At 34.3% G+C, this 18645-nt stretch overlaps 1 protein-coding gene across 1 annotated transcript in view; it reads left to right on the top strand.

Annotated features, from left to right (window-relative positions):
- TEX15 (testis expressed 15, meiosis and synapsis associated) overlaps positions 1 to 18645 on the top strand; it is a 50040-nt gene that overhangs the window by 12814 nt on the left and 18581 nt on the right. The window contains exons 3-5 of the mRNA XM_063076466.1: positions 5230 to 5470; positions 14146 to 14292; positions 15531 to 15693. Of these exons, the coding sequence (XP_062932536.1) occupies positions 5230 to 5470; positions 14146 to 14292; positions 15531 to 15693 (551 nt within the window). The remainder of the gene's footprint in view (positions 1 to 5229; positions 5471 to 14145; positions 14293 to 15530; positions 15694 to 18645) is intronic.

Here is an 18645-nt window from a genome sequence, read left to right as displayed (position 1 = left end):
TTGGAGGTTGGTGATGCTTTCTACCTTGGCGCAAAGACAATGTATTTCATGAGCCTGTAGATTTGAGGGAAATTGTACCAAAAACCCCAAGGTATTAGAGTGCCTTGACCATTTCCTGCTTAGACCCAAGAAAGATCATTTGTTAAAACCGTAGAAAATGCAGATTTGATTTTTTTTAAAAAAATTCTTTCTGTTTGTGGCCTAGCCTCACACAGTCCAGCTTCGTAAGATTAGTTTGAAGTAGAAAAATTCATCTTTCACATAGTGTGAATATGGGTTTATAAGGAACGAGATTTAACAGGAGATATGTGGCAAAGCAGTAATCTGTTGCTGTAAATCTTCCCCAAATACCTCCTTTTAAATATTTTCTGCCTGGTAAATTGAACTATTATACAATAAATATATATTTTAAATGCCATCTGGGAAGAAGAAACGGATAGTTTCAAATTGCAATCCAGTAACTGAAGGCCATTGTAGATTCAGGGCCTTGTGTGATGGGAAGATTTTAGAGGCTTGTTGCCAGGAGACAGAAATTCTTAGTCTCAGCCATTGTTTAAACAAGATCTCTTGCTATGGTTACTCGCCTTTTGAATTTTGAGTAAGGAATCCCACCTACTTCTTTTTACATAGATATACTTTGCTAAGGACCAGTTAACGGTGACCATTTGTGTGTCATTCTTCTCTTTTCTGGATTTAATTGTGGTTATCCTATTTTTTCCCCCACTTGTGTATTTTGGGTGTAGATAATTTAACTGTTTTAGCCATATGTTGCCTAAATGGATATTGATTATAGGGATCTATATCCAGATCTGTTAGAAATGAAGGCACATCACTCACATCATGGACTTGGAGTTTGATGTAGTAATTACATAAGACTTTGGGTTGTTCCCTTCTTGAGAGTTGGATTCAAAGTGCTTTGTGTGGACGTGAGCATTTCTAAAAGGTTGAATGTATTAGAAGAAGGGTGTATATAAAGGGTAGCCAAGTGAGTAGACCATAATAGACTGCAGTTTTTTCCTAACAATTCTAGATCATCCAACATAATTAGTCTAAACCATTCTTTGCACCATTCCCCTTGCTTTATTGGTTTCCTGATGCACAAGCCTAGTAAATATAGTTCCATAGAAGACAGCATGAGACTTCCTTGGAAATCCTGGGAAGGTGAAATCTTTGTCTCTCCTGGTGGCTATGAGCAAGGAAGCCAGTAAGCCTAGTTGCAGCCCTGTTATGACTATGAGGGGAGCCAAACACGGATAAAGATAAAACTGTAGACAGCAGAGTGGAGAGTCAGGAAAAAAATGTGTTTCTCTTATCGCTGAAGGGCTGAGTAAGTTTAGAATCTGCCTGTGGTAAGCAGCATAATGCTCCCCCAAAGATACCCACATCCTAATCCGCAGAATCTGTGAATGTTAGTTTACATGGTAAAAAGAGCTTGCAGATATGACTGAGATCACAGACCTTGAGATGGATGATTATTCTGGGTATCTGGGTGGACCCAGTTTAATCACGAGCTTTTATAAATAGGAAAGGGAGGTGGAGAGTGGAACAGAGAGAAGAAATTAAAGAAAGAAGAGATTTGAGAGGAACTCAACCTGCCTTTGCAGATGGAAGAAGGGGATTATGAGCCAAGGAATGTGGGTAACTTCTAGAAGCTGAGAGGACCCTCAGCTAACAGCCAGAAAGGAAATGGTGACCTCAGTCTTACAACTGGTAATAGTTAAATTCTGCCAACAAGGAAAGGGATCCTCCCCTAGGACCCAAAAGGGAACACAGTCCACAAGACGCCTTGATTTTAGCCCCGTGAGACCCATGTTGGACTTAGTACCTGCATGACTGTAAGGTAATAAGTATATGCTTTTTAATCCACTGAGTTCGTGGTCATTTGTTACAGCAGCAGTAGAAAACTAACACACTGCCTCATCTCTGGACTTGTGTGAGTTAGCGAGTTTTTTTCTTACTTGAACTTTGTTGAATCCCAATTTCTCGTAGTTGTTCAAGTTTCATTTCTTATATTGCACTTTGGGCCAGCTAGTCAATGAGTCATTGTCACTAGCAATCTGGTGGGTTTGAAAACTATTAAGTTCCCTTTCAAGCTCTCCAAGGAATTAGACTCGTTTTCTTTAACTATTTTCTAAAAAACATACTTACTTGAATACTTTCATTCTTTCCTTTAGGCACCCCCAGTAGCTAAACACCTTGTGTATACTTTTGTTTCCAGTTGAACTTGGAGATGAGATGCTTCCATGCTTCTCAGTGTTTCATTTACTCAACAAAAAATTGATTACCTACTTTATGCAGGTTATCTTGGAATCTATTCTGGATGATGTAATTAACTATGACATAAGCATTTCATCTGAGGGACACCTTTACTCTGTTGTAGTTGGTTTCAGTAGGGAGACAGCACAGTAGTGCAGAGTTAATTAAAATTTCATGTTCTTTGGAGAGAGATACAAGAGTCCAGTTCTGTTTCTACCATTCATTAATTGTGCTATGTTAATCTCTTTAATTTTTCTATCAATATGTTTTCTCATCTAAGTCTTTTACATTTATTTACTTAGTATTTAATAAAATAGTAGTTTTAAAAAATAGCCTTCTGGGCCAACGCCGTGGCTCACTCGGGAGAGTGCGGTGCTGGGAGCGCAGTGGCGCTCCCGCCGCAGGTTCGGATCCTATATAGGGATGGCCAGTGTGCTCACTGGCTGAGCGCGGTGCGGACGACACCAAGCCAAGGGTTGCAATCCCCTTACCAGTCCCCCCCCCCAAAAAAAAGCCTTCCACTATGTGAGGACACAATGAGAAGGTGCTATGAGGAACAGGCACTCAAGAGATGATGCCTTGATTTTGGACTTCCAGCCACCAAACCAGTGAGAAATAGGTTTCTGTTGTTTATAAGCTAAAAACATTAATAACAATAATAATGATGACCAAAATGACAAACCCACAAATAAGAGTATAACTACAGGTTTTAATATTTGAGTGCTGGGTTGATTTTGAGCTTTCTGTTCTAGAGCTTAAACAATGTGTAAGGTTCAAGGTCTGACAGATTTTGACACCTATTTTTCATTAGTATTGCTACACAAAAACATGGGAAAACATTTCTCAAAAATTATTATTAACTCATGTTTTTTAAAATATTTAAGATAATATAAATATCCTTTTAACAGAATATGATGCTTATTAGTATCTCTTGGTAATAGAGAACTTTGTATATGCTAGATCTTTATATTATCTGATTACATGTTATTGTACACACAAAAGGCTATTCAGGTTCATTTTACCTATTGCCTCTGAAATGGAAGTCTTGAGACTCAGAGCGTCTGTCATTTAACATTGTGACATAGATCCTGGTGTCTGATGAGTGTTGAAAAGCCAACCTTTTACAAAACTTTTTAGAGCCAGAAATAATTCTGAAAGTTAGTTTTTAATCAGTCATTTTTATTATCTAAGTCATATTTAGGCCTGAGTTTTTTTATCAGTATTATTACCAATATAAAACTCAAGAGAATATTTTCTACTTTAATTTACAGTGGTTTTTGTAGCCCTGAGTCGGACTTCTATTAAGTTATATATTTTTTCATTCCATGGAATCCCTTTGGATGATATAGTGTTTAGCCAGGTAACTAGGTATAAAATAAAGAATGTGGCCCAAAATGTCAATGGTGCCACTGTTGAAAAACCCTGCTCTCCAGGACTTAATGTTATACATCTTAATTTATCACAATGTATCTTCAAATAATGTTATATTTATGTGTAGTGTAAGAACCTTACAACAGCAGTATACTTAGATGTCTTCCCTCCCTCCTGACTTTTGTGCTATTGTTGTTAGTGTTTCTAAATGGGAATTCCTTGTAAGCATTGCTCAGACAGTTAATGTTTTTCCAAATCCCAAGAAAAACCAATTGAGAAATCAGAGAAATGGGAGAAAGTATTATAATTCTTCTGTGAGAATTAAACCTTAACGTCAACATAGAGATCTTAGTGGTTCACAGAATCTACTGATGTCAAGTTGAAAGCAAGAGCAAGAAATACGGACATGCGGATTTAAAAGTTAAGATTGACATCTCTGGGAACTAGGAGAAAAGTGGTCATTATCTAATCAGTCAGTTTTGCTTGTAGCTGTTGCCATGTGTTCTGTAATCCTGATTACTGTTAATGATGTCATTCTTGCAAAGAAAGAATAAATAAATAAATATTAATATGCTTATGTTCATAGGATACCTTATACAAATTCTGTGAGTGGTGTTCTAAGAAATAAATTTTAGGAGCATGTGGTTTTCAAGAACAATTTCCTTTTGTGGTGTATACATTCCTTTGCTAGATTCTGTAGGTTCTCCATTGCGGATAATCATTTGGAATCACATTTCTGTCCTAGTGTCTGAACCTCTCTATTGTACTACCTGGTGTGGCAGTTGCTGCTGCTGTTACTCCTGAGCAAGCCATGTAGAACACCCTATCTAATCTGCCAATTTGGGGGGAGGATATATGTTTAAATGGGTCTTGTTATGGAAGTAGTAGAATCAGAAGTATCTATACTTCAGACTATAATCTTTTCTGAGGACGATTCGTAATGTTCTTACTACTAAGATAGGAGTCTATAACAAAATATTAGCTTGTTTGTCTCAGCTGTTATCTAGATCTCTGAAGAATGGAGAATATCCTAATAATTGACCGTGTGTGTGTGTATTCATATCTATGTAGATATAGAGATAGAGATATAATTTATTTATAAAATTGATGTTCTTCCCTCCATAACACAAATAACAATAACTGAGCTCTGGAACCTGACAGACAAGAGTTGGCACGTGTAATTCACTCCAACTCTGTCACTTTGCTACTTTGGCAGAGTTTAACTTTCTGAACTCATTTTCTCATCTTTAAAATGTGTGTAACAAGTACAACAATAATAATAATAATAATAACTTCTTGGGGAAATGAGAAGGAAAGGACAAAATGCATGTAAAGCTTAAGATTCTGTACTGGGTACATTAGCAGCATTCAAGAAATGTTAGCTGTTACTATCTCTGGCTCGTACAACATGTGGTTCATAAATCCTGAATAAGTAATCTTGAATTCATTCCTCAGCCTAATTTATAATCATAGGGTAGTGACACCTCTGAATATCATTAACATGTTTCTAACTTTCCAACTGTGGTAAGCTGAAATATTTATCTTCTTGAAAATTCTGTTGGTATTGTTATTTAAATATACACATTATTTGTTTTGCTTTAGATCAGAGATGCGTGAGAATGGAAGATATGGCAGAGAACTTGAAGAGCATTTCTGCTTTTTAGCTCTTCCTGACATTGATGTGGCAGAGATATATCAGAATGGGATAAGTACCAAAGCATCTTCATTGAAGATATTAGGAAATCCCCTTCTTGGAATTTATTTATTTAAACATGTTGATGTTGCCTTGAATTATGCTCATCACTGTCAAAACACTACTGTAGAAAGTATTGTAATTTTTAAGGTAGGTAGCATTCTTACAAATATTAAATATATGTACAGTTTGCTTTAAATTGACCTAAATATATTTTTCTCTCAATATAAATTAGTGTTTTAAAATTGCATTATACAAAATAAATAGCAATAATAATATTTATTATTTTCGTCATCATTATCATTCAAAATTTTCCCCTATTTCTGACTCATGGGTGGAGGAGCAAAACTTCTTTGTCTTCCCAGTGTATATCTTTTTCTGTCTTGATTGACCCTGTTCTCTTTCTCTTTTTTGTTCGTGCCATAATTAATACCATAGTGTATTAAGTGTCCTCCTCTGAAACATTGTATCATCATAACAGTGGCTTAAGTTAAAATTATTAAACTCTTACAGTTTATTTTGGTTAATAGTATTATACCAATGTTAATTTCTTAATTTTGATAATTGAGCCATGTTTATGTAGGATGTTAACTTTAGGAAAAGCTGGATACAGGGTATACAGGACCTCTGAACTATTTTTTTTTTTAGGTGTGTATCAAAGCATTGTTTACTGTAGAAGAAAATAGCTACTGTGTAAAATGTCCAACAATAATGCATAGTGAAGTTATCGTATATACTCTCTCTGGAATGTGATGTATCTGTTGCAGTTAGGGTTTACAGAGTTTTTAAAGACATGGGAAAATGTTTATGCAATCATGTTAAATTTTTTCAAAAAATTAAGTTTAGAGCCCGTGGCGCACTCGGGAGAGTGCGGCGCTGGGAGCGCGGCGACACTCCCGCCGCGGGTTCGGATCCTCTATAGGAATGGCCGGTGCACTCACTGGCTGAGTGCCGGTCACGAAAAAAAGACAAAAAAAAAAAAAAAGTGACTTTAAAAAATTAAGTTTAAAAATATTATATAAAGAGCTGGCTAGTTAGCTCACTTGGTTAGAGCATGCTGCTGATAACATCAAGCATGTTTGATCCTTGTACCAGCCAACAAAAACAACAAAATAAATTATATGGGATATCATCAAGATGATTAAGAAACAACCAGAAAGAAATACATTCAGTGGTTATCAGTAATAATCTTTGAATCATGACAATATGGAGTGTTTTCTGTTCTTTCTAGTTTTTCAAATTAGCATTTTCCAAATATCCCATAAGTGTGTATTTCTTTGCAATTTTTTTATTGTGATAAAATACACATGACAAAATCTACTATCTTACCAATTTTTAAGTGTACAGTTCATTGGATTGAGTACATTTATATTGTTGTGCAGTCAACACCACCATCCATCTCTAGAACTCTTTTCATCTTGCAAACTGAAACTCTATACCCATTAAACAATAACCACTCTTTTCTCCAGCCCCTGGCAGTGACCATTCTACTTCCTGTCTCTATGATTTTGACTCCTCTAAGTACTTCATATAAGTGGAATCACAGAGTATTTGTCTTTTTGTAACTGGCTTATTACACTTAGCAGAATTCAGTATTTATCCATGTTGTAGAATATGTTAGAATTTCCTCCTTAAGGCTGAATAATATTCCATTGAATGTACATACCACATTTTGCTTATCCATTTATCTGTCAATGGATACTTGGGTTGCTTCTGCATTTTGACCATTGTAAATAATGCTGCTATGAATATGGGTATACCAAGACTACTATATATCTCTGGGAAACCCTGCCTTTAATTCTTTTTAATATACACAGAAGTGTAATTGCTGGATCATATGGTAATTCTATTTGAAAACTTTTAAGGAACCACCATATACTTTTTCCACAGCACTGTACCATTTTACTTATATTCCCACCAAGTACGCTCAGGGGGTTTAATTTCTCTACATCCTTACCAATTCTTGTTTTTATTGTTTTTTAATGCTGGCCTCTCAGAATCAGTTAGAGAGTATGCCCTCCTCTTAAATTTTTGGGAAAAGTTTAAGAAGAATTACTGTTCTTTAAATGTTTCGTAGAATTCCCCAGTGAAGGTATCAGTTTGAGGACTTTTCTTTGTCAGCAGATTTTTGATTACTGACTCAGTATCTTTACTAGTTATAGGTCTATTCACATTTTCTATTTCTTCATGGTTTAGTCTTGGTAGGTTTTGTGTTTCTAGGAATTTCTCCATTTCATGTAAGTTATACAATTTGTTGGCATACAGTTGCTCCTAGTACTCTCTTGTAATTTTTTTGATTTCTGTAGAATCAGTGGTAAAATATCTACTTTCATTTCTGTTTTTAGTAATTTGAATCTTCAGTCATTTTCTTAGTCCATTAGCTAAAGGTTTGTCAATTATGTTGGTCTTTTTGAAGAACCAAATTTTTGGTTTTGCTGATTTTTTTTCTATTTTTCAATTTTCTATTTTGTTTATCTCTGATCTGATGTTTATTATTTCCTTCCTTCAGTTAACATTGGGTTTAGTTTATTCTTCTAGTTTCTTGAGTTGTAATGTTAGGTTGTTGATTTGAGATCTTTATTGTTTTTAATGTAAGCATTTATGTATATTAATTTCCCTGATAGCACTGCTTTTTTAACTGTGCCCCATAAGATTTGGTAATTTTTTATCCATCTCTAAGTATTTTTTAAATTTCCCTTGTGAGTTCTTTTATCAGTTGGTTGTTTAAGAGTGTATTGTTTAATTTCCACAGATTTGTGAATTTTCCAGTTTTCCTTCTGTTATTGATCTCTGTCTTCATCCCATTGTGGTCAGTGAATATAATTTATATGTTATCTATCTTCTTAAACCTGTTGAGACTCAATTGGTGGCCTAACACAGTCTATTCTGGAAAATGTCCTATGTGCACTTGAGAAGAATGTGTATGCTGTTGTTAGGTAGAGTGTTGTGTATATGTCTGTTAGATCTGGTTGGTTTATTGTATTGTTCAGGTCTTCTCTTTCCTTACTGACTTTCTGTCTGGTTGTTCTATCCATTATTGAGAATGGGGTAATTGAAATCTCTAATTGTTCTTGTGGAACTGTTTCTCCCTTCAATTCTATCAATTTTTGTTTTATATATCATGATGGTTTGTTATGAGGGGTGTGTGATGGCTTATAATTGCTATATCTTCTTGCATATTGAACCTTTTATTAATGCATAATGTCATTCTTTGCTCTTGTTACCGTTTTTGACTTAAAGTCTATTTTGTCTGTTACTATAGTATAGCCACCCTTGCTCTCCTTCAGTTACTATTTGCATGGAATATCCTTTTATGTCCTTTCACTTTCAACCTCTTTGTGTCTTTGGATCTAAAGTGAGTCTGTCATCATGTTTTATTACTCATTCTGCCAATCTCTGTCTTTTGATTGGAGAGTTTAATCCATTTCCATTTAAAGTAATTCCTATTAAGGACTTCTATCTTTTTGCCACTTGTTTTCAATATACCTTATAGCATTTTGTCTCTCATTTCCCATAATGCATCTTCTTTTGTGTTTAATTTTTTTGTAGTGAAGCATTTAAATTCCTTTCTCATTTCCTTCTGTTTATATTCTTCAGTTATGTTCTTTGTGGTTACCATGGGGATTACATTTAACATCCTAAAGTTGTAACACTCAAATTTGAGTTTATACTGTCTTAATTTCAGCAACATATAAAAACTCTACCTCTTTAACAGTTCTGCCCCTATTTTTACTTGTTGATGTCACAAAATTACATCTTTACACGTATCTAAAAACATAAACTAATAACTTTTTAATGTATTAGTCTCTTAAATTACATAGAAAACAAAATGTAAAGTTACAAACCAAAATTACAATAATATTAGCTTTTAGACTAATAATTTTTTTAATGTATCAGTCTCCTATATCATGTAGGAAAAGTAGAGTTACACAGCATTGTTACAATAACACTAGCTTTTATAATTGCCCATATATTTACCTTTACTGAGATTTTTATTTCCTCATAAAGCTTCGAGTTACTGTCTAGTGTCCTTTCATTTCAACTGCAGGACTCTCTGTAGCAGGGCAGTATAGTGGTAACTTTCTTACAGGGCAGATGTAGTGATAACAGACTCCCTAAGCTTTTGTTTACCTGGTAATGTCTTAATTTCTCCTTCATTTTTGAAGGACAGTTTTGCCAGACATAGGATTCTTGGTTGACATTTTTTTTTATTTTAGCATTTTGAATATATCATCTCACTGCCTTCTGGCCTCCAAAGTTTCTGATGAGAAATTTGCTCATTATCTTATTGAGGCTCCCTTGTATGTGACAAGTTGCTTCTTTAATGCTTTCAAAATTTTCTCTCTTGCCTTTCAACAGTTTGATTATAATGTGTCTGTCTGTGAGTCTGTTTGCATTCATCCTGTTTGGAGTTCACTGAGCTTCTTGGATGTTTGTATTCATATCTTTCATCAAATTTGGAAAGTTTTCAGCCATTATTTCTTTAAAAATCTTCTCGCCCTTTTCTCATTCTTCTTCTTGGACTCCCACAACACATATGTTGGTCCACTTGATGGTGCCCCACAGGTCTCTCAGGCTCTGTTCACTTTTTTCCAATATTTTTCATTCTGTTCAAAGACTCAGTATTTCCATTTTCCAGTCTTCCCTGATTCTTCTGTCTGCTCAAATCTGTCTTTGAATCCCTCTAGGGACTACAGGATTTCTTTCTGGTTTCTTTTTAGGTTTTCCGTCTCTTTATTATTTCCATTTTTTTCGTACATTGTTTTCTTGACTTTCTTCATATCTTTAGTTCTTTGAGCATCTTCAAGACAGTTGTCTTAAAATCTGTCTAGGAAATCTGTCATTAGGTCTTTTTCAGGAACAGTTTGTTGATTTATTGTTTTTCCTTTGAATGGGCCATAATTTCCTGTTTATTCGTATGCCTTGTGATTTTTTTGTTGTTGTTGAAAACTGGACATTTGAATCTAATAATGTGGTAACTCTGGAAATAAGATTTTCCCCCTCCCAGGGTTTGACATTTTTTGTTTTATTTTATTTTATTTATTTTATTGTAAGCTGTCTCCATGCCAAGGATCTGCCTGAGATGTAAACTTAAAAGTGTTCCCAGGTAGTTTCTGAGCCTGTATCTTATCCTCTGCTTACATGGTGACTTTCTGATTTCCCCGATATATGCGGTTACTTTTGAATGTCATAGTCTTCAGTGTCTGGCTCCAAAAAGTGGAAAAAGAGAAACATTAAGGAGGGAAAAAGGCACTGGCCCTTTTAATCTCCTGAGAGTTGCTTTAGCCAAAGGGGGAGGAGTTTGCAACAATGGGAAGAGATGCAACAACAATGGCTGCTGCCTCAGTCTGCACCTCTCTTATTAGAAGCAGTAATCAGTGATCAGAATACATATACCCAATGTTTATTATTGCCCACCCTGGCTCCCACAAGCAGCGTGCAAGCTGTTCTAGGAACACATGCACAGCTTGCTTGCCATGGTGCCCCACGGGTGAGGGGAGGGGAGCTACTACTGCGCCCAACGACTGAAATTGACTGAAACTAACTGCATTATACTATCCAAGACTTTTCCTGGAAGTCACAAGCCGTCACTAGCCTCCAGAGTTCCAAAATCGTTACACCAGACATTCTGCCAGTGCAATTATTGTCTAGGTGGGGAGACAGATTTCTGGAGCTTCCTACTCCACCATCTTCCCAGAATCAACCTCTGAACATTTTTAGGAACTTTTCTGAAAATCTACAACTATTCAGAATTGAAAAAGTAAGTCTCATAGTAGAATCTCAAGCTTTAACAGACATAATTTCTTAAGATTTACTCTTTGGTTAATTGTAGCTTTGCCAGAACTACTAAAATCACAATAGGTTTGCGGGATCCTTACTTATGTAAGGACAATTTAGGATGATGTGTGTGAGTGTACATCTACATAAGATCAATGATCCATATGACATAATTCCTTATATTTTTTTACCTCAGATATTTTCAAATTCTTGTCTTCTGATAAACTTGAGTTTTTTACCCCAGGAACCTCAGTCTGGAAACAGACTTAGCTTTAGGGCTGGAGTGAGACTGTTGCAGTGGGTTACTGTGAACTCGCAGGGAGAGGTAGGAAACACCAAGGCTTAAAACAGGAAACAGAGTTTACAGATATGCTGGCATTGGCCCAGTGGACTCCTGTCCAAAGGCTGAGCCCCAAACGCAGCAAGGCTGTTATTTTTATATCATAGCATTTCTGGGTCTTTTGCAACAGGTCAGGAGGAGTGATCTTATGATCTTATGTGGTTATGACTCTGTCTCAGGGTGGCAAATTACAGCAAGGAAGCAGCAGAATAGAAAACTATGTTACAGCAGTGTGTGACAACTGCAGTGTGAAACAGACGGAGCTGCAGCAGCCGCTGGGTCTGTATGATATCTGGGCGGGGGTCTTTGTTAACAGCATAGTGTGGCACAGCATGGATGCCTGACAGCCACAGCCAGGTGGGACACAGCCAGGTAAGTATGAGTGCCTCAAGACCTCCACTTGCAGGCTGTAGGGAGGGGAGAGAATGAAGTGAGGCCCCCAGGTCTGCATCCCAGGGTCCCAGCTCTTCACTTCTAGCCTGCTTCTGTCCAAAGAGGAACATGACTCAGCAGCAGGCTCCTTCCAAGGAACTTTAATGTAATACTTTAGACCAAGGTGTAAACAGTTTGCTCTTCTAAAAATATATCTTTTTTTCTTCAATTTCATTAAGCATAATTTATTTTTATATTGAAAAGTAATAGATACTGATTTTAGAAAATTTGCAGCGTACTAAAATACTCTGAAAAGCTCATTAATAGCCACAGTTCTTTTTTTGTTTTTTGATAGTCTTCTATTCATATATACAGATATGCATGTGTAATTGTTAAAGTTTGTTTTTGCTTTATATACAATGTAACTTGGTTTTTTCACTGACTATAAAATGAGCTTTTTTTATAGCATGAAATAAATGTTTGTCTGTAATATCCTTTAAATGGCTGCATTGTATTCCACCGTAAACCTGTACCATAAATTTGGTAATGTTGTGGATTATAAGTTATTTAGTTTTGGGTTTGGTTTGTTTTTGCACTCTCAAATACTGCTTTGATCCTCCTTGTAGGTATGTTTTTACACACACACATGATTATTTGCTAAGAATTAATTGATTTATTCACAGGTGTTAAATTAGGAGTCAAAGGTATGTACATTTTTACAGCTTTTGATATGTAATGCCCAGTTGTACTGAGAAAGGTTGTACTGATGGACATTTCCATCCACAGTGTATGAGAATGCCTGTTATCTCACACCCTCATTGTGTAATTACACTTTTTAAAAAAATCTTCACCAGTCTAATATGTGATCATTTGTTTCTCCTCATTTAGCTCAGTTTTCTTCCTTATTATGGTTTCCTGAGTTTTTTAAACTTTGTTGTATATATTTGTTGACTACTTATATTTAGTGAATTGCCTGTTAATAGCCTTTGCCAGTTACTGGGTTTTTTTCCTTTTTTTTCATAGTTGATTTTGCGAGTATTATCAGTTGAATAAAGAATATCTTGAGAGCTAGGCTTTTTCTCTGTATAATGTTTTATCACTTCATGTTGTTATTTTTTTAGTAAACTTTTTATTTTGAAATAATTTTAGATTTACAGAAAAGTTACCAAACTCTAGTACAGAGAGTTCATGTACACAATTTACCCAGCTTTTCCTAATGTTAACATTTTACATAACTGTGGCATGTTTGTCAAAACTGAGACACTAACATTGGTACAACTCTATTAACTAAACTATGGATTTCATTCAGCTTTTGCCAGTTTTTCTACTCATGCTTCTTTCTGTTCCAGGATCCAATCCAGGATACCACATTACCCTTAGTATTGTTTTGATTTTTGAATGAATATATTAACTTATTTAAAATAATAGTGATAGAATTGCTGATTTTATATAAAATGTGTACCTTTCATGAATTCATTGCACTTTCTTGTATCTTGTCTTTTGTCAGTTATGTTCATAGTTTTGTTTTTTGTTTTAATTTTATGCTCATTTCTTTTTGATGTTCAGAAGTTTTAGAATATTGGGTAGTGAAATCTGTATGTTTTGGATTCATGATTCTTGGCACATATTCTGAGAAAAGACTTCTCACTTTGAGATTAGATAAATATTTGCTTGTGTTTCTTCCTCTAATATTTCATTGTGTTTTTAATACTTACATATTTAACTTGCATGATATTTTGGTTTACAGATTAAGAAAAGAATTTCATTCTTTTTAGTTGTTCCATACCATTTATTGGATAATCTATTCTTGCTTCACTTATTTCAGATTGTGCTTTTAATAATACACTATATTTTTAGTATATGTGTGGACTTCTGGGCTTTTTTGTGTGTGTTCTGTTTTTTGTTTGTTTTTTCCTTTGCCTATTCTTGTAATACCATCCTTTTGAAAATGTTTTAATATCTGGAATTATAATTCACCTGTCCTGTCCCATCATTCTCTGTTTCTGGCCAATATATATTTTTTTTTAATTTGGAGGGATGTTCTTGTTTGTTTAATCTTTCATTTAAATTTTTAGATTAAAACTTACTTCTAAAAGTCTATTTTCTGAAGATTTTATTGGAATTAGTCTTAGAGTTTAATTTGAGGGAGAATTGGCATATTTACCATGTTAAGTCAGCCCATTCATCTGGGACATGGGTTAGCTTTCCGTTCATATTTCTACTTCTTTAAAAAACAGTGTAAACCTTGCTCTTCTGTTTGAAGTGTGAGTGTTTAAAAGTGTTTTGCTGTATTCTTATGGACTTTTTTTTTTTTTTTTTTGCTTTTCTTTTTTAGGTTCTCTTTGGAAGAGTTAAGAAAATTCAACCTTCTGTGGATAAAAACAAAGTTTCTTGGGATCCTTCTCCTAACTTTGATTGCCACATGTCAAGAAGTATACCTTCTCTGAAAGATGCCATTGAGCTGCAAGCCTGTGGTTCCGCGGTATGTTAACATTATGGTCCGTTTGATTACTTGAAAATTACATGCTTGACATTGTATGATACAAGACTTAAGACCACTTCCAAAAATATTAAATGAAAATCTCTTAATTTATTTAATATAATAGGCTTTGAATAAGCCAACAGTGAAAGCTGTTTTAATATTTGTGGTCTGGGAATGTTAGTAAAGAAGGTTCCACATTTACATTTAACTTTGTTTAAAGTAGAGTGGCAGCTTTTATTTAGATGTTCCATAGATTAATTTCTAACTTGCAAAACATACCAATTTCTTTTTTAACAAGTCTTCACAGCAGGGTGACCATAGTAATAATAATGTGTGGTATATTTCAGAATTGTTGAGAGTTAATTTCAAATGTCTCACCATAAAAAATGAGGGGTAAGGCTGGTCAGTTAGCTCAGTTGGTTAGAGTGTGATGTTTATAACACCATGGTCAGGAGTTCAGATCCCCATACCTGCCAGCCGCCAAAAGAAAAAAATGATGTGTAAGTGAGGTGATGGGTATATTAATTAGTTTGATTTAATCATTCCACATTGTATGCATATATGAGAACAGCACATTGAACCCCACAAATATATACAATTACTATTTATCAATTAAAATATTAATTTGAAAAAACAAGGCTATTTTGAAGCAATAATGATCCTTTGTACTATGCAAAAGGAGAAAAGAAGAAAAGATTATGTATTAGTTGTTAAGTGAAATAATAATCTTTTATCATATTTTGCTTAGATACTTTGTGGAATTTTAATTTTCTATAGAGGATAAATTATATATATTATATATAATCATATATATGATTAAGTGAAGATAAATCTTCTATATCGAAGTATAGATATGATCCCACATGTAAAATGTATTAAACTATTGTTATTTTTCTAATTACTTTTGCTGCCAAATAAAATACAATATGATGGTTCAGAGCATATGCAAAATATTTAACTTTTAATGGAAAAATACTCTATTTTAAAATAGATCGTGTCTGCTTCTGCTGAGATTGGTAGCCTATGAATTAAAAAATGTAGTGGGGGAAAGAAAGGAACTTTATACATCTTCAAAAAAGCAAGGGTTGAAGATAGCAGGGGGAGGATGTATGTAGAAGTAGATAAATAAATAACATCATGTAGTTATATAGACTTTTTAAAAATATGATCTTGTTCAAGTCTGACTACCAAGACTAATCATCATAAACTTATTATTTTTCTTCTTATTTATCTTTCAGGTATACTTCTATGAATACAACATCCTTTCAAATCCAGTAGATAAACCTAGGCAGTGTCTTCCATATGCAATAGTAACAGTAAAATTTATTGGTCAAAAGGTGGATAATGGGCATTTTATGACACCTTTGAGAATCCCCTCAACAGGATTTCCTAAGAGGGCTGGTAAGATAAATATATTATTCTACATCAGTAGCATTTGCGCTGATCTTAAAATTTCTGAATATTATTTTCTAATACACAGTGCATTTCTAAGCAAAATCATTGTGCTTTATCTATTTTCCATTCTCTGTATTTAGAATCATACTGCAGGCGTTTTTGTGACTTCTCTTTTGCTTATGTTCATGTGAGTCTTCATGTTGATATGTATAACTATGGTTTATTTTCATAGATAGCCACATAGACAGAGAAAAGGATAGTCCATTGTGTGATTATACACTATTCTACTGGGGATATTTGGGCACTTTTAAGTTTTCTTTTTATTCCAAATATTGCTGTTTTAAACATTGACGTAAGTGTCTTGGTGCATATGTGCAAGAGTTTTTCTAGAGAGTTTGTATTTACACCAGGAATGTGCAGCTTAAACCCAAAGGTGATGTCAAGTGGTTTTCCAAAGTGGTTACATTGAGTTGCATAATCACTCCATATCCTTGACAATGCATATTGTCCTTTTTTAAACATTTTTATTTCTGCCAGTTTAACGAATATGATATGTTATCTTATTGTGGTTTTAATTTGCATTTCCCTAATTTTTAATGAAGTTGAGGATCTTTGCATCCTCAACAATACTTAGTGCTGTCAGACTTTTTAGTCAGTATTGTTTGATGAACAGGCATTCTTTAAGTGTTGTTACATGTGTGTTGTTTAAGAATGCTTTCACCAGGACATGAATATATTTCCCTATGTTATCTTTTAAAACTAGTATAGTTTTGTTGTCCCATTTTTGTCTTATCTACTTGAAAATGACTTTGGTTTATAATATAAGGTCCCAATTTATTTTATTTTACATATGCATACCCAGTTGTCTCAGTACAATTTACTGGAGAATCCATTTTTTCCACTGATCTGCAGTACCACCTTTGTGATATATCAGTTAGCCACAGGTACTACAAAGATCTCTTACTGCACTCTCTGTTCCATTCCATTTGTCTCTTTGCCTATCCGTTTGCTATCTGTACCTTGCCTTAATTACTGTAACCATTAAAAATGCTAATACCTGCATAACTGGTCCTCCATCTTTATTCAAAGAATTTTTTGTTGTGTTCGGTTCTTTGCCATTCATCTAAATTTTAGAATCAGTTTATCAATGTCTATCAACAAATCAATTAGAATTTTGATTGAGATTGATTGAATCTGTAGATTAATTTGTGGGAAAGTAACATCTTTCTTATATTGAGTCTTCTGTTAACATTGTATTTCTCTTCATTTCAGTTATCTCTAATGTATTTCAGTTTTATAATTTTCTCTGTAAGTTCTTACATATCTTGTTTTATTTATTTTTAAATATTTGGTATTTTATGCAATTTTAAGTGTCTTTTTTAAGTTTTGTTTTCTTTTTATTGTTGGTTATATCAATTTCATTTAAAAGTGTACAACTGAATGATTTTTAATACATTCACAAAAATATGTTCAACCTTCACCACAGTCAATTTCAGAACTCTGAAGAGTTTTAAAGACTTCGAAAGGTATCACATCCCGTTCCTCTCATGCTCCCCCCACCATCCCAGGCCCTAAGCAATCAACGATCTATTTATTTGCCTATTCTGGGCATTTCATAAAGTGGAATCATAGATAATTTATGTTCTTTTGTGGCTGGTATCTTTTACTTAATGTTTTCAGGGTTCATTCATTTTGTAGCATGTATCAGTATTTCATTTCTTATTATGGAGTAATATTCCATTGTATAGATACTCTACGTTGTATTCATCCATTTTTCAGGTGATGGACATTTGGGTTGTTTTCACGTTTTGGCAATTACGAAAATTCTGCTTTGAATGTTTATGTACAAGTTTTCAAATGGACATGTGTTATCATTTCTCTTGGTATAATATACCAGGTAGTGGAATTGCTGGGTCATATGGTAACTGTGTATTAACTGAGTAAACAACTGCCAGACTGTTTTCCAAAGTTGCTGTACCATTTACTTTCACACCCACAGGGTCTGAGGATTAGGATTTCTCCACATGCTGTCAATCCTTATTATTATCCAGCTTTTTCATTATACCCATCTTGTGGGTGTGAAGCGTAATTCTCAGGGTACGTTTTGTACTTCTTTTGTTAAATTTATTCCTAACTATTTTATTCTTTTGGTGCTATTGTGTACTGTTCATTGCAAGTATATAGAAATACAATTGATTTTTGGATATTGATCTTATATCCTGCAACTTGCTATGAACGCATAATTCATTCTGATAGTTTTTTTAGTGGATTCCTTGGTATGTTCTGTATACAAGATTATGTCATCTGCAAATGCAGATACTTTTACTTTTTCCTTTCTGATCTTTTTATTTTACTTATTTATTTATATTTTGCCTAATTGCCCTGGCTGGTACCTCGAGTAGAATGTTTGAGAGAAGTGGTGAAAACGGACATCTGTGTCTTGTTCCTGAACTTAGGGAGAAAGCATCCACTCTTTCACCAATAAATATGATGTCAGTTGTGGGGTTTTTGTAGATGTCGTTTACCATGTTGAGGAAATTCCATTCTATTCCTAGTTTATTGAGTGTCTTTATCATGAAAGGATATTGGATTTTGTCAAATGCTTTTTCTGCATCTATTGAGATGACCATGTGGTGGTTTTTGGTTTTTATTTTATTACGTTAATTAATTTTCAGATGTTAAGCAAACCTTACATTCCTGGGGTAAATCTTATTTGACCATGGTATATGATTCATTTTATATGTTGCTGGAATCGGTGTGCTGCTGTTTTGTTGAGGATTTTTGTGCCCATATTCATAAGAGATACTGGTCTGTACATTTCTGATGATATCTTTTTCTGATTTTAGTGTCAGGGTAATATTAGTCTTTGAATGAGTTGGGAAATGTTCTTTACTATTTTTTTTGTAGAGTTTATGAAGAATTGATATTAATTCTTCTCTAGGCTGGGCTTGGGTTTTT

Source organism: Cynocephalus volans, chromosome 13 (assembly GCF_027409185.1).
Source record: "Cynocephalus volans isolate mCynVol1 chromosome 13, mCynVol1.pri, whole genome shotgun sequence".
Lineage (NCBI taxonomy): Eukaryota > Metazoa > Chordata > Mammalia > Dermoptera > Cynocephalidae > Cynocephalus > Cynocephalus volans.
This window is presented reverse-complemented; position numbering and strand designations above follow the sequence as displayed.